This window comes from Enoplosus armatus, chromosome 6 (genome assembly GCF_043641665.1).
Source record: "Enoplosus armatus isolate fEnoArm2 chromosome 6, fEnoArm2.hap1, whole genome shotgun sequence".
Lineage (NCBI taxonomy): Eukaryota > Metazoa > Chordata > Actinopteri > Centrarchiformes > Enoplosidae > Enoplosus > Enoplosus armatus.
Window position 1 is genome coordinate 1,788,207 of NC_092185.1, and position 15,987 is coordinate 1,804,193.

The following is a 15,987-nucleotide window of genomic DNA, read 5'->3' on the forward strand; positions in this document are numbered from 1 at the left end:
AGGTGTATTAAAAATTATATTTTAATATAAATATTATTTAATATTTCCCTTGGCAAGTTTGTCTACCACATTTCATGCATTCATCACTGACTGATGTGTCTGGGTGTGTCCCTCCGGCAGGTCAGTGAATTACTGGGCACAACTGCCCCCAAGCAGCAGGCTACACTTACTGTGTCCTGCCGTGGGGAGGTGGGCTGGAGCTCCCTGGGACAGCAGCAGACCCTGCGGGAGTTCCTGGAATACAAACTAAACCCTGAGCCCGTTCTCCCCAAGATGGAGGGCGTCACCGAGTTCACAGAGTACATCTCTGAGACGGTCGACGTCCCTTCACCTTTTGACCTCCTGGAGCCACCCACCTCCGGAGGCTTCCTGAAACTGTCCAAGCCATGTTGCTACATCTTTCCTGGCGGACGAGGAGACTCTGCTCTCTTTGCTGTGAATGGCTTCAACATCTTAGTGGACGGAGGCTCTGAACGAAAATCATGCTTCTGGAAGCTGGTTCGTCACTTGGACCGCATTGACTCGATTCTACTGACACACATCGGCGCTGACAATCTCCCAGGTATCAATGGGCTGCTTCAGAGGAAGATAGCAGAACAGGAGGAGGAGCAGTCTCAAGGCTCCACCAACTATAACGACTGGATGAAGAACCTGATCTCTCCTGAACTAGGCGTGGTGTTCTTCAACGTGCCAGAGAAGCTCCGTATGCCAGAATCTAATCTTAAAGTGAAACGCAGCATCGAAGAGGCCTCACTGACTTTGCAGTACCTTAACAAACTAGGAATCAAGCCGGAGCCTCTCTTTCGAGTGGTCAGCAACACCATTGAGCCCATTACTCTGTTCCACAAGATGGGAGTGGGCAGGTTAGACATGTATGTTCTCAACCCTGTCAAAGACAGTAAAGAGATGCAATTTTTAATGCAGAAGTGGGCTGGCAACAGCAAGGCCAAAACTGGTATTGTGCTGCCCAACGGGAAAGAAGGAGAAATATCTGTGCCCTACCTGACATCAGTTACAGCCTTAGTCGTCTGGCTCCCCGCCAACCCTGCAGAAAAGATCGTCAGAGTGCTGTTCCCTGGGAATGCACCACAAAACAAGATCCTAGAGGGGCTGGAAAAATTAAAGCACCTTGACTTCTTGCGCTATCCTGTAGCCACACAAAAGGACATTGCCTCAGGAGCTCCTCCCTCTGTTATAAAACAAACCAAGTTAAAACAAAGAACAGATAGCAAAGAGAGTCTTAAGTCCTCCCCGAAGACTACAGCAAAGGCCTCAAAGAAAGAAACCGAAGGACAAGATGACGTGTCAGCCGCCACAGAGGCAAAAAGTGACTCCGTGAAGGAAAATGTATCGGAGAAAAAAGAGGAGAAAAAGCCTACTAAAACTATAAAATCTAAAACTGATGTGCCAGAAAAGAAAAAACTCTTGAAAGAGAAATCCTTAAAAAAGCACCCTAAGGAAAGGGTGTCAAAAATGGATGAGAAAAAGGACAAGGAAAAGAAAGAGATCAAGAAAGTAAAGAAAGAGGACTCTGCTAAAAAAGATGAAAAGAAAGATATTAAGTCCAAAGAGGACAAAAGGAAGGACACATCCAAACCTGAGCTGAGAAAAATGACAAAGCCTGACCTAAAACCACTTACACCAGAAGTCAGAAAGACATTACATAAAGCTAAAGTGTCAAATAAAGCCAAGACTGGAAAAATCAAAGCAGCAAAGGCTGAACCTGCTCAACCGAAGCCAGAAGAGCCAAAACCTGAAACTGTTGAACCTGAACCAATAGAGAATGGAGCTGTTGAGGGCACGTCTGCTCCCTCAACTCCTGAAGACCTCACCAAGGATTATGAAGAACTGAAAAAAGCTGAAGTTGTAGCTGTATCAGCAGAGCCACCAGACACTAAAGAGGTTTCAGCACAAAGTCTTACCCAAGAGATGCAGGAAGCACAAGAAACTATATCTGAAATTCCACCTGGCACAAAGTCTCCAGAAAAGGAGGTATCGACCCCAGAAGTGAAAGCTGAAGTTGAAGACAAAGACAAGGAGTCAGCACAAGAGAGAGAAATAGAGGAGGCTCAAAAGTTTGAGGATGAGGGAGCAGCAACCCAGGATGAGGAAGAGGAAGAGGAGGAAGAAGAGGCCCCAGCTGCTGAAAAGAAAACAGAAGAGGAGGAGGAAGAAGATATGGGAATAGGTGAAGAGGAAGATGAGGCAAAGGACGATGGGCTTGACAGGAAACACGAGATAGAAGAAATGGAGAAATCCGAAAATCTCTCCGCCAAGGTTGTGACAAAAGAGGGGTTACAAATGACTCCATCCAAGGAGGAGGAGGAAGAGGAGGAGGAGGATGAGGCAGTGGGGAAAGCCGAACTGGAGGAGGTGGAAGATTTAGATGTAATAGCAGATGAAGAGATCAAGGTCAAACCTGAAGATGCAGCTGAAGAGCAAATGTTCCCTGAAAGCAAAACCACGGAAATTCTGACTGCAGCCAAGTACGAAGAAGAGGAAGAGGAAGAGGGCTACCTGTCACATGTTGGAGGGGCCACAGCTCCCATAACCTCAGTAGCTCAAGGAGCCGCTGCAGCTGAACCCATCTCCTACATCCAAGACGAGACCATCCCCGGCTACTCTGAGACAGAGCAGACCATCTCTGACGAGGAGATTCACGAGGAGGCAGAAGAGAGGATTCCACACCTTCAATACGACGTCGGTGCCTACGACATCTCTGTCCCAGATCAGACTGGATCATTTGTAAACATTCACGGCATGAGGGAGATGCAAGCTGCAGCTATGACCGAGAAAAGTTTTATCCCAGGCGTGCAGGAGCAAGTATCAGTGTTCACCAACATCATCACTGCTCCCCTGGCAGAAGAGGAGCATGTGTCTTCTGCAACGTCCATCACAGAGTATGACAAAATGTCCTCCTTCCCTACTTCTATCGCCGAAGACCAATCTGTGGCATCAGTCACAGCACCTCAAGCTGAGGAACCACCCAAAACCCCTGTTCCCCTTTCAACCCCACCTGACGCTACCCAAGGCAAAGAGCAGCCGCTCTCTGCAGGAACTCTCTCACCACCTTCTTTAGAAGACGACAAACCGAAGTCTCCATCTGATGACTTACAGCGTCCTGTTGCAGAAGTGAAGACGGAGGCTAAAGCTCCTGATGCTCATGATGAGGAGGAAGAAGAAGAAGAAGAGGAGGAAGAAGAAGATCAAACTCCTAATGTTGAAATTTCACTTGAAAAACTCCAAGAGGGCTATGCTTCATCCCAATTATTACAGAGTCAGGAGAAAGATAACGAAAAGCTTGCTGGCTCATTGTCTCCAGTTTCAAAGTCTATACAAGACACCAAACCAGTCCATCTACCAGTGGAAGAGGAAAATATAGATGCAGTTGCACCCAAAGATATTTCATCTGTTGTGCCTACTAGACCTTTTGGATCAGACTCGGTAACTTCAGAGAGTGAGGAGCGCTGCTTTAGTCCAGATGATATCACTGTGAAAATGGCCTCCCCTCCACAGTCCGGACCACCAAGTGCAGCTCACTCTCCACTTCGTCAGTCACCAGTGGAAGACAAGATGAAGGTCTTCCCTGATTTGGAGCTGGAAAAGCAAGAGGAGCTCCTTGATATCGTCACAACAACTGAAGACAAAACTGAAAAGAAAGATGACGCAGAAACAGAGACACAAAAAGATGTTGACAAGCAGAAAACAGTTCAGCATGAAGTTTCAACACCTCTGGACAAATCATTTGAGAAGGACATAAAAGAGGTTCCAGAAAAAGATGAAGGCAAACAGGCAGAAACAACCCCTGTTGTTGCTGCATCTGTAACAGAAGTTCAGCCACCCGTGTTAGGGAAGGATTTCCTCATCTCATCTGGACAAGGTGATGGAGAGGTTGATGAAGGGCTCAAAGAGAAAGAACCTAAAGTGCCTGTTCCAGGGAGTCGTTTCCAGGATGACGATGACAACAAGAAAGATGATGATGATGATGATCATGATGATAAATCTGCAGTTAAAACTGTCAAGGTTGAACAGGAGAAACAAAAGGATGACACCTCCGATGTCATACAAATCAAGGACGAACAAAAAGAGAAATCTGTCATCCAGGAAGATGTTTTGGCTGTTAAGTCCATCACGGATGAGAAAGCAGAGAAAGAGGCAGTTATGGATGATACCGCTGATATTAAGCCCATCAGAGAGGAGAAAATTGCAAAGGACATTGTCGCTGTTGATAGAGCCATTAAAGATGAACAGAAAGAGCCTGAAAGTCCTGAAGTCAAAACTACTAAAGAAGCAGAGATGGAAATTGTAGAAGTTGCTTCAGAGGCCAAACAAATCAAAGATGAGCAGAAGCAGAAGGATACAAAACAAGATGATGAGGACCTCCAAACCAAAAGTGAGGTTAAGGAGACAGAGGTTAAAAAGGATGATGTGTCTGATAGTAAGATTTTGAAAGAGGAGGAGAAGAAAGAGACAGAAAAGGATGATACATTTGATGTTAGCTCTATAAAGATTGAAGAGAAAGAGACCGAAAAAGTCCACGCAACAGATATCAAGCCCGTTAAAGACGAGATGGAGAAAGAGGCAAAGAAAGACGACATGCCCATTATTGAGCTTACTAAAGATGAGAAGAAAAAGGATACGGAAACATCTGAAATCAAAGTGATCGAAGATAAGAAAGAGGAAAAAGAGATGGAAAAGATAGATACTTCTGCTACCAAGCCCTTTACAGATGAGCACAGAGAAAAGGATAAAGAGATGGGTGACATCATTGCTGCTAAACCCACCAGTGAAGAAATGATTAGTAAGGATGACATACCTGCTGTTACCATGAAAGAAGAAAAGGAGGAAGAGATTTGTAAAGATGCTATCTCAACCATCAGCCTCACCAAGGTGGAGGAAAAGGATGTAACAGTGAGTAAAGATGAGACTATTGCTGCCAAGCCGACCACAGAGCAAGCAAAAGAGAAAGAGACAAGTAAAGAGGATAGTTCTGACACCAAACTCTCCAAGGAGCAGGAAAAAGATATGACAACAAGCAAGGATGATGCTTACACCTTCAAACCTACTGTAGAAGAGGACAAGAAGGAAGACATAAGTAAAGATGATACTGCTGCTATAAAACTTACCCAGGCAGAGGAAAAAGATAAACCAAGTAAGGAAGATACTTCTGCTGTTAAACCGACAGTTGGAGAAGAAGAGGAAAGTGAAGATGATACCGGCGCCATCAAACTTACCAAGATGAAGGAAGATCATGTAATAGTATGTAAAGATGATACCGAATCAAGCAAGGTAGAAGCAAAAGAGACACTTCAGGATGCTGTCAAACCAGTCATGGAGGAAGAAAAGGGTCAAGAAACAAGTAAAGATGTCACTTCTGCTGTCAAACCTGCCAAGATGGAGGAAGAGGATGTAATGATGAGCGAAGATGTTTCCGCTGTCAAAGCATCCAAGGACGAAACAATCAAACAGGATGACAAACCCACTGCGCAAGACAAAAAGGAGAAAGACATCAGTAAAGATATTTGTGCTGTCAAATCAACGATAGAAGAAGAAAAGGAGAAAGCAGTAGACAAGGAGGAAACTTCTACTGTGAAACCATCCAAGGAGGAAGAAGTGTCAATTCAGGATCAGGACAGTGTTGCTATCAAACCCATCAAGGAAGAAAAAGATGCAGTAACAATTAAGGATGACATTTCTGGTATCAAATCTACCAAGGAGGAGGAAATCAAAGACACTGCTGGTGTAAAACCCCTTGCAGATGAGGAAAAGAAGGTAGAGTTGAAAGATGTTACATCTGATGTAAAACTTATCAAGGAGGAGGCAAAAGAAACCCCAATGGACGATAAAGAAATTAAGGTAAAAGAGGAAGAAACTGAAAAAGACAAAGAAAAGAGTGACATTTCCGATTTTGTATCCACTAAGGAGCAGAAGGAAGATTACATAGATGATACCTCTGACAAAACCATGAAGGATGACAAAGAGTTGGAAAAAAGTGACATTTCTGACAAACAGATAAAAATGCAGGAGGCCGAAGAGCAGCAGAAGGGTGATATCTCTGACCACAAACCCGTTCTGGAGGAAATTAAGGATAAAGAAACTGAAAAAGATGACACAAAAAAGGAGAAAGAAACAGACTCCAGTGTTGACCAACCCAAGGACGCGAAAGAGAAAGAGCCCTCTACAGCTGAAACCATCGAGGAGGAAATGAAAGATGTAGTCAAACAAGGCAGTCGTGAAGCTGAATCCATAAAACAAGAGGCAGAGAAGGAGACGTACACTCCAACATTCAGCGCCAAAGATGAGAAAAAAGGGAAAGATGATTATTCATTGGAGTCTGAATCTAAAAAGGATGATGAAAAAGAGGTAGGTCTTCCCTTGTCTCAGACCTTGGAGGAGGAGAAAACTAAAAAGGATGATATTTGTGACATTAGTGATACGCATATACAAGAAGAAACCTCTGATAAGCCTACTGGAGCTCAGAAAGAGAAGGAAACTTTTGGTGCTACATCAATAGATATGCAGCAAGACACTTCTGTAACTACATCAAGTGAAGACCTGAAACCAGTGACCGATGACATTTGTCTGTCTTCCGGTCACATCCAGGAAGAGAAGAAAGAACAAGATAAAGAAGCAAAGGCCATTATTAGTCAAGAAGAGAAGATGGAGAAAGAAAAAGATGATGCACATGTTGCCGAACTGAGCAAAGAACAGAAAATGGAAAAAGAACAAGAAAAAGAATACACCTACGGGACAGAAGACATCAAAGATGAAAAGACAAAACCAGACGAGGATGAAAAGATGGTTAAAGAAAAGGATGTTGCTGACAAAAAGACAGATGAGATAACTGAGAAAGAAAAGTATGACTCCTCTGATGCAGACCACACCAAAGAGGAGAAATGGGAGAGAGAAGAGTTACAAGAGAAAGACCTGGACAAAGCCATTAAACAACCTGCCCAGACGGTATTAGGAGAAGCAGCAATGGCATCCAAGCCGGATTACAAACCTGCATTTGTGGTTCAGTCCTCCGATGAAGACAGGGAAGATGAAGAGGAGGAGGACATTTGTATGGGAGGAGCAGGCTCCAGACCCTTGTCAGTGGAGCCGCGAAAATCAGAACACGATATCTCCTCTGCAGGTCTGGACTCATCCCAGAGTCCACAGACCAGCGACCAAACTAAACCACCAACATCAGAACAGACCACAGTGATCATACCAACACTTACAATGCAGGAGCCCTCTATTGATGAAGACGTCAAAGAGTTTGGAAAAGAAGAATCCAGACCTTCACCTGAAGCAGGCAAAGATATTGTGAAAATAGAAACAACACCTGCACCACTTGCCAAACCAGAGCCCTCCTTTGATATTGTCACATCGAAGGAGGAGATTACCTCTATTCCTAAACAGGAAACAGCTTCTGATATACCAGCAGCTACAGCAGAACCAGTGTCAGACTCAACCGAGAAAAAGCCTGTGTTGTCAACAGTCTCAAGCAGTGACAGTCAACCGAGGAGCTGCACACTTTCGAGCACTGAGAGCCAATCCAGTGTGGAGGAAACACCACAACAAGAGAAACAGATACCGTCTCAGACAAGCTCAGGTGTCGGTGCTACAGAAAAGACAAAGCTGGATGAGAAACCTGGAAAAGAAGCAGAGAGGGAGATGGAAGGAGAGCGAGAGGTGGCTTCTCCAGGATTATCGCAACCTTGTTCATATTTCATGTTGGACAAAGAAGACACCAGCCACACTGAAGTTGTAAAATCAGACACTGCAAAAATGGAGAGTGTTGATGAAATGGCCTCAGAGAAGGAGACAGTCGGTGGAAGCCCCGGAGACGAAAAGCAAACCTTTGGTGCGTCCAAGTACGATCCGTATGAAAAGCCCATTCCAAAGGATCATGACTTGGACTCTCGAGAAGAAAGTGAGGTTTCTTTAGGTTTTGATCATGCCTCTGATATTGCTATTGATGATAACAGAAGAACAAGCCAGACAGAGGCCGGAGGAGCCATGTTCCTCCTGGATGATCAATACAAAGAAGAGCCTCTGTCCTTTAGTAGAGTCGATTACAGCCCGGTGTCCCTCACAGAGAGCGAAAGAAGCAGCCACCACAGTCAAAGTGCCTCGCCTAAATACGAAGACAGAGAGAAAGGCCAAGAGGAAGAGAGGGAGAGAGAAGACAGACCAGATACACCTTATGTTGACAAGAGCTTTTCATCCATAGACATGCAAGATAACAAAATGTCCCAGGCTGCCGAGTCTTATTCTTTCAGCTCCAAAGAGGACAAACCTGAGAAATCAGAGAAAGAGAAAGAGGATATGACGGAAGGTGCAGCTGCAGCTTTTCAAACGGAGGCAACAGGAGGAAGTGATAAGGTTTCTACCAGTGCTGCTGTTCAATCAGCAGGTGTATCATTAAGACAAGAAGCACCCTCTCCGTCATGGAGCCAGCCAGATCTCGGTACCCAACTTTCAGCTACTCCCACAGCTTTTGGAGAATTCACAGAAAAGAGAACAGAAAAAGAGAAAGAAAAATCTGCTGAGTCGCTCAAAGACAAAATGGAGTCCTCTGATCATGAAAGACAGGGATCTCCATCTGGTCGGCATTCACCTGCAGAAAAAGACATTTTACCTCAACAAGCATCACCTTTAGAGAAAGAAGAAACTTCGAGTGATTTGCGGACTGCAACTGCTGCCACATTTTTAGGACATGAAATAGATGATAATGTTTTGGCATCTGACAATAGTCAAATTAGCAGCTCTGCCGCTTGTAAATCCATGTTAGACTTTCCTGAAGGGAAAGAGAGTCTGATAGATAAAAGGTTACTTGTAGAGGGGGAAGATTTCAATGTTGATGATGATGAAGACGAAGATGAGGACGAGGAGGAGGAGGAAGAAGAGGAGGAGTTAAGTGATGTAGATATGGAAAAGGGTGCAAGAGAGCAGTCTGAAAAAGAAATGTGTAGACGTAGCTCTGATGATAGCGCTACGTTAGCAGAGGTAGAGGACTCAAATAAAAAGTCTCCGTTGTCTGAATCAAGCTTTCTTAAAGAGGAAACAGTCTGTAAACCGACACCTGGTGATTCCTCGGCTTCAAAAGTCACAGAGACAGACAAGCAGGATGTGAGTAAAAAAACACCATCTCCTGAAACAAAACCACTCAAAGACGATGATGCAACTGCTGACACGGCCACATCCAAGCTTCCTGAGACAAGGAGTGAAGATGTAGCTAAAACTAGTCCAGACCCAAGTCCTCACAAAATGGACGAAAGCTGTTTCACTACATCAGATGAAACAAAGAAAGCAGAGGACACAGACAAAACGCTTTTGTCTCCTGAACCAACCACAAAGAGAAGGTTGTCATGCGCAGACGATGTTACCCCCTCTGAAGTACTAGAGGCAAAGAAAAGAGATGATGACAAACTGTCTCTATCGCCAAGCTTTTCGACAAAGGAAACTAGTCAACCAACATCCACAAGCAGCTCTTTGCCACCGGACCATTCAGAGTCCATGTCCAAGACTACGTCTAGTCCCTCCCCTCCGCTAAGAGGTAGCTATGCCGATATCGGACAGAGCAGATCTGGAGGTTATTCCGAGGAGTTTTACAGTGAGGAGTGTCAAGTAGGATTGAAGGAGGATAAGAAAGAAACCCAGCTATCCAAGCAAAGCGATGATACATATTACAGCCAAAGAGACATCCAGCAAGAAAGTCTAGATGAGAGACAGACCCCAGATATCACCGCAAAACATGAGGAAACTACCTCATCAGCTTGCACATACACCACTTTAACATACTCGTCCACATCATACAGTTACTCGTCCTCAGCCTCAACTTCTGCCCCTCTGAGCCAAAAGTTTGGAGACTCTGAAGTAACTCTAGCCAAAGAGGAGCCATCGTTCACGACAGAGTCTACAAGCTCCTGCTTTGGAGGGTTTCAGAGAGATGAGTACATGGAGGTGACGGCGAAACCTGCAACAAAAGTGTCTTTACCCGGTCAGTTTGATGAGACCAAACCGTCATCTCCAGTCTTGTCTACCACTGCCAAACAGACTGAGGATCGAAACGGTTCCGCAAAGCCTGAAATGGACACAAAGTCAAGCACTGATAGTTTCTGTATGCTAGAAACTAAGATTTCAACATCCTCCGCAGCACCATCTCTACAAAGTACCGAACCAGTAAAGTTGTCAGAGAGTTTATCCACATCAGAGGCTTGCTTTGATGTCTCTCCCCTCCAAAGGGCTGACTTCTCTGACAGGGTGTCCCAAGGGTCAGCGGAAGATGAGGAGCCTGATACACTTGAAATGGAGGACAGTACCCTACCATGTCGTATTGAATGTCAAAAAATCAAAGTGGCTGAGACTTTTTCATCGATAACTGAGCCACGTGTGGTAGAAAGTACGATGCACTCCACAGAGACAAAGACAGTCACCATCACCTCTACTACTGTTGTGTCTAAACCTGACGAGGTGAAAACAACCCAACAGACAGCCTCAGTTACTCCACTGAGTGATAGTGGAGCTAGCAAAACCACATGTGCCACGACAGATGTGTCCAAAACAGAGGAGGATAAAGAGAAAAAGGAGAAAACACCAGAGGTGAAAGAGGAAAAGACAAACGGAGCAATAGCACCTTTGAAGGAAGATGCAAAGGTGTCAGAAAAAGAAACAAAAGAAAAAGACGAAGAGACAGAGACTGCTAAAGACAGCGAAGTCAAGCAGAAAACAGAGGAAAATAAACTGGAGGAAAAGACGTGCAAAGGCAGCACAGAGGAGAAGAAGGCAACAGCTGATCCAAAGATGTGTGAAAAAGCAGACGATGGTAAGAAAGGAGAGGCAGAAAGAGTCGAAGAGAAAAGCTTGTTGGAGAAGCCACCAGAGAGGTTAGAGGTCAGGAGAAAGAGCAGTATATCTGATTGGGAGCTACTACAGAGGCCTGACGACTGCCCGAGTGCCCCTCCTCCAGGTTTTGGTGATGATGAGGAGGAGGAAGAGGATGAAGAAGCAATGGAAGCAATGGAATGGATGGCCAGTGTCCACAGTACGTCTGTGTCCTCCCCAAAAGATACCTATTACACAGAAACATCTGGCAAAGGAGGCGCGAAGGCTGAGCGTCCCTCTGACTTGAACACGGGAGCCACCTCCTCCTCCGGCTCCCATCCAGGCTACTCCTCCTGCGAATATAAACACCGCAAAGGAGAACTTTCTCCATCGTTCATCAACCCCAGCCCTCATCAGCTCTCCAGTGACGAGGGCGAGGAGGACGGCCGCAGTGACCACTCCCAGGAAGGGGACGAGGATGATCAGGAGCAACACTCTGTGAAGAGGAGGTCGCACAAGCAGAGGCGCCACCACGCCCAGAGTCACCACGGAGACGCTGGACAGGGGCCACACCAGCTGCCCGGCGCCATGTCTTCTGGTTTGGCTGTGACGTTGGCTGGAGAGGAAACACCTCCGACATCTGTGAGCGACTCGTTGCCTTCGCAGTCTGATTCTGACGTCCCTCCAGAAACCGAGGAGTGTCCGTCCATAACAGCTGAAGGAAATCTGGACTCAGACGAAGATGCTGAACATCTGCCTGTGGACAAATTATCTGCATCTGGAGCTGGGGGGGGTCACCATCCTCCATCGCCAAGGTCAGCTCAGAAGACTCATGATCCTCCCCCCACCCCAATGAAGGACCCTCTTCCCCACCCTCCACAACCAGATGTGTGCATGGTAGATCCAGAGGCTCTTCTCAATGACCACAGCAGCACAGAGAAACTTCTTAAAAAGGAACACAAGACCACCAAGGGCCTCAGAAAGGGCAAACCCAAGTCAGCCTCTCCTGCTCGTAAGGGGGAAGTCAGGAAGAGGTCCTCTACTCCAGTGAAGCAGACTTCCAAGGACTCCGCCTCACCTCGATCGGCCTCCCTCAGGAGGAAGGACGCAGAAAGAGGCTCCAGGCTGATCAAGATGTCTGAGACCCAAGGATCCAGGACTGAGATCCTCAACCAGGGGAAAGGCTTGGTCAACGGTGTCAAGAGCAGTTCAGGTGTGTTAACATCGTCACATCCTGCAACATGGCATGAAGTTACCTTCAAAACAATTCCTGGGCTGATTCAAACTGTCTTCACACCAGATTCAATCACAAAAATGGATTTAATTTGCCAGCAGGTGAAACTGTAAAAACAGAGCCCACGATTGATTAAGATTTAGGACACAAAAACCTCAACAAGTAAAGAAAATAGAGTCTTTACTGTTTAAGAACTGTGCACACAACACTGTGAAAACAAAGTTGTGCTCCTTCTACACAGACCTTTTGTAAATTAACTTTCATAATCAATTTACAAAAAACATTCAGATGAAAAATGAAGCCAGAAGTAGACGTTAAGACCTATAGATCCAACTGAATTCCAGCCATTAGTCACATTTACAGGCTCATCTTTATATAAATGTGATTAAGCTTTCACTTGAAATACGCGTAACTACACTGACATATTAAGTATTACACTCACATTAGTAGAAATCATTTAGGAAAGATTGTGGTCATTAAAAATATACAATAACATACTTTACATTAAACAGCATAACAAGTATAATTTGAGGCAGGAGCACATTAGCACTTTATTCTATAAAGGTGCATTGATACATGGTGTGATATATCTTTCTGAATAATTGATTTGTATTAATAAATCAGTGAACAGAATATAATTTCTTCAGTTGAGGAAAACGTTGCTTAAGTTCTTTGCTACCGCAGCGCACCTCAAGTTAATTTAAAGAACTATTACAACCCCTTAATGCTGTTTTATATCCTTGTTCACTTCCAGGTAACAACTCCCAGAAGACGAGCTCAGCCGTCCCCCCCGGACCGCCCGTCTACGTCGACCTGGCCTACGTGCCCAACCACTGCAGTGCCAAGAACGTGGACCAGGAATTCTTCAAGAGAGTGCGAGCTGCGTACTACGTCGTGAGCGGGAACGACCCGGGCAGCGGGGAGCCCAGCCGCGGAGTCCTGGACGCCCTGCTGGAGGGCAAAGCTCAGTGGGGCTCCAATTTACAGGTATTTACCCTCCATGAGTGTTCCCACAGTATATGTACCACATCCAGACTGATGTATAGCCTGTGATCATACACTTAGTGGCCATTTTATTACTGCACATATTTATAAACTAAGAATAAATAGTCTTTGTAAACTGACACATTTCGTCAGCAGCAGGTAAATGAGGGAGGAGGGGAATAATAAACAGGTAATTATGCAGGTGACTGCTCAGTGTAACAGACAGCTCATCTGACCTTGTGGATGCTCTACACTCTTCTCTCCTGTCTGTAAAGAGAAAACAAATACATCTTTAGTGAGCACATTATTAACAAAAGTGAAATGTGGAATTAGAGTTCCTCCTGGTTTCTGTGTCATATAGATTTGACCAGGACCACAGCAGGCTAGCTGTTTCCCCTAGTTTCCAGTCTTTATGCTAAGCTAAGCTAACTCCTGGCTGTAGCTGTCGAACTCATCCCTTATTTTGTTTCCCCGCGTCCCCGTCAGGTGACTCTCATCCCGACCCACGACACGGAGGTGACCCGGGACTGGTACCAGCAGACCCACGAGAGGCAGCAGGACCTGAACATCATGGTTCTGGCCTCCAGCAGCACCGTAGTCATGCAGGACGAGTCTTTCCCTGCCTGCAAGATCGAGTTCTGAGCCTCATGAGCCCCCCTGTGCTCCCCGCCTCATCCTCCCCCTCCCTGTCATCTGTTCTCACTGGAGGTAGAGCGAGAGCGAACAGCACTCTCTGCTTCTTCAAAGCTTCTCGCTCTCTCATGGTACCAATCTCAAACGCATTTGCTGCAGCCCTCGATACACTAGATTCTGTTCGCTGAAATCAAAGTCAAAACTCTGGGTCTACGCTCTCTGTGACGGCGGAGTTATCACGCAAATAATAACGTACTTTCATGTTTGTTTTCTTCTGTGTGTTAACCGTCTGTCCGAACACCAACGATTGTGATTAAAAAATTCTAATCATTTTCAATAACATAATCACACTTAACAGCTTTCTTGGACATCATTATCCCACAAATGCATAATGCCACAGTTAAACTATAGATCAGTAACGTGTAGTTCTTAAAGTGGAAATGTAATACTCCCACGTGGCAAATTTCTCATCCAAAAGGCCAAAAAAAGTGCCAAAACACTGTTAAAACAAAAATTTGTATTAGTTAACTTCTCCAAAATGTCTCAAATGAATCAGTGATCAATAATTTGTTTAGATTGTATACAGTGTTTTTAGAAGAGTTTCTTCATTTGAAGCTTTCTTTTCCATCGTGCACATGACAAAACTCATCCTTTACAATTCTGCTCACGCTACAGTAGTTTTTGGATTAACTCAATAATGACATAAATTGATGTTAAGTAAAAAAAAAACACAAAAAAAAAACCAACTTAAAAAAAACACGTTCCTTCTCGTCATTTGTGGTGAAGTTTTAGGAGGTGCCTGAAGTTGCCACTGTTTGAAATCTTTCTTCTCGGCTTTCACAGCTTCGCTGGTGCATGATGCTTGCGTTTTAGCTCGGACTCTTTCAGAACTGCGTAGGGTTAAATCCGTTCTTTAGCCAAGTGTGGAATGCAGTGTGGTGTAGATAGGTTACTACACCGTTTGGCTGTCTACGCTCAAGTGAATTCAATAGGCGCCAGGCGAAGGGACGATGTTTGTACACTAACCATATCTCCGCTGGATGTAACGGTTTATCTTTATCACGGTCTTTGTTGGTTACATGTACTCCAGTATACATATAGGGTAAATGTTTCTATATCAATACAGAGGTTATGTTAAATAAATGATATATTTTGTGACGATGCAGCAAATTATGATCATTTAAGCGAATGCAGCGTTTTTTGATCACGCATTTGAGAAGAAGGTTCAATCAACGTTTACGTCATTTCCTCCTGTTCGGCTACATTTTACCGTCTCTGTCAAAATCACAAAGCGATGGAGAAAAAAAAACAAAAACAAGCAGTGACCTGTGACTAATGTAGCAACGGAAGCTCTAGCCCCTGCAGAGGGAGTGTTACGGCAGTGGGAGCTGCAATATTTATATTTATTATTGGGGTTATTTTTCAGGAAAAAAAGAAGTGTGTGACAGGAGGCTTCTTTCATGTGCCTTTAGCTTGTGGTTTTGGAAGAGAGGGGCATATTTTAAGGACATGTCAGCCATTTTGAGGCAGAGCCAGAAACCAGGGTGACTCACAGAAACCAAGTACACGACTTTGAAATAGAGGACCAATCAGTTCATACAGTACATGCACAAACCTTCCCCACACCCAGGATACTCTGACATGGAGATAACTTACGAGCTCTGTAACGTAGTAATTCCACATTCTGAAATGCCACTTTCAAACCAATATGAATGTCTTCGAGCGAGATGTTGCACCAAATAGGAATGTATTTTTCTGAGGAGCGAGAGGAGAGTTTAGAAGCACAGAGAGTAGCAGAAAATAACTTTTCATTGTGATATAAAATAATGTACGAGACAAGGAACAACATCTTAATATGAAGCATTAACCTAATATTTAATCCCAGAGTAATATTTATAGAATGAGCATGAATGTGATGATTGCACTGGACGCAGTTATAAAGTAGGAATGTCTTGGGCTGTTCGTTTTGTGTGTGTTAGTGTACGATTCACACCGAGTAGCTGTTTCTGTAACGCAGCGTAGTTTGTTTCTGACGGCGACGTGGAGAGTTTCTCTGGGGTCAGTATGAAGGGTCTTTCTGCTTGTTCACGGACGGATTCGAGAGACGCTCATGTGCTCACCTTCAGTTTCCATCAAGTTTTATTTCTTCGTTTATATCCGAATTCTTAGAGTAGCAAATTTACATTTCCGATTCATTCTGGTTTTAACGTTTCTCCAAATTCCTGCTGAGAAGCAACTCTGATTATTTTTGTTAACATTTCATTTTTGTCTAAACAAGAAAGATGGCTCACCACATGCTTGTTATTTTTGTTTTGTTTTGTTTT

The 15,987-nt window shown here is 44.6% G+C and overlaps 1 protein-coding gene across 1 annotated transcript in view; it reads left to right on the plus strand.

Annotated features, from left to right (window-relative positions):
- The window catches only part of map1ab (microtubule-associated protein 1Ab), a 63,883-nt gene extending 50,211 nt beyond the window's left edge, over positions 1 to 13,672 (plus strand). Inside the window, exons 5-9 of the mRNA XM_070906939.1 lie at positions 121 to 8,323; positions 8,792 to 8,939; positions 10,233 to 12,025; positions 12,801 to 13,033; positions 13,517 to 13,672. Of these exons, the coding sequence (XP_070763040.1) occupies positions 121 to 8,323; positions 8,792 to 8,939; positions 10,233 to 12,025; positions 12,801 to 13,033; positions 13,517 to 13,672 (10,533 nt within the window). The remainder of the gene's footprint in view (positions 1 to 120; positions 8,324 to 8,791; positions 8,940 to 10,232; positions 12,026 to 12,800; positions 13,034 to 13,516) is intronic.
- Positions 13,673 to 15,987: the final 2,315 nt, after the last annotated feature.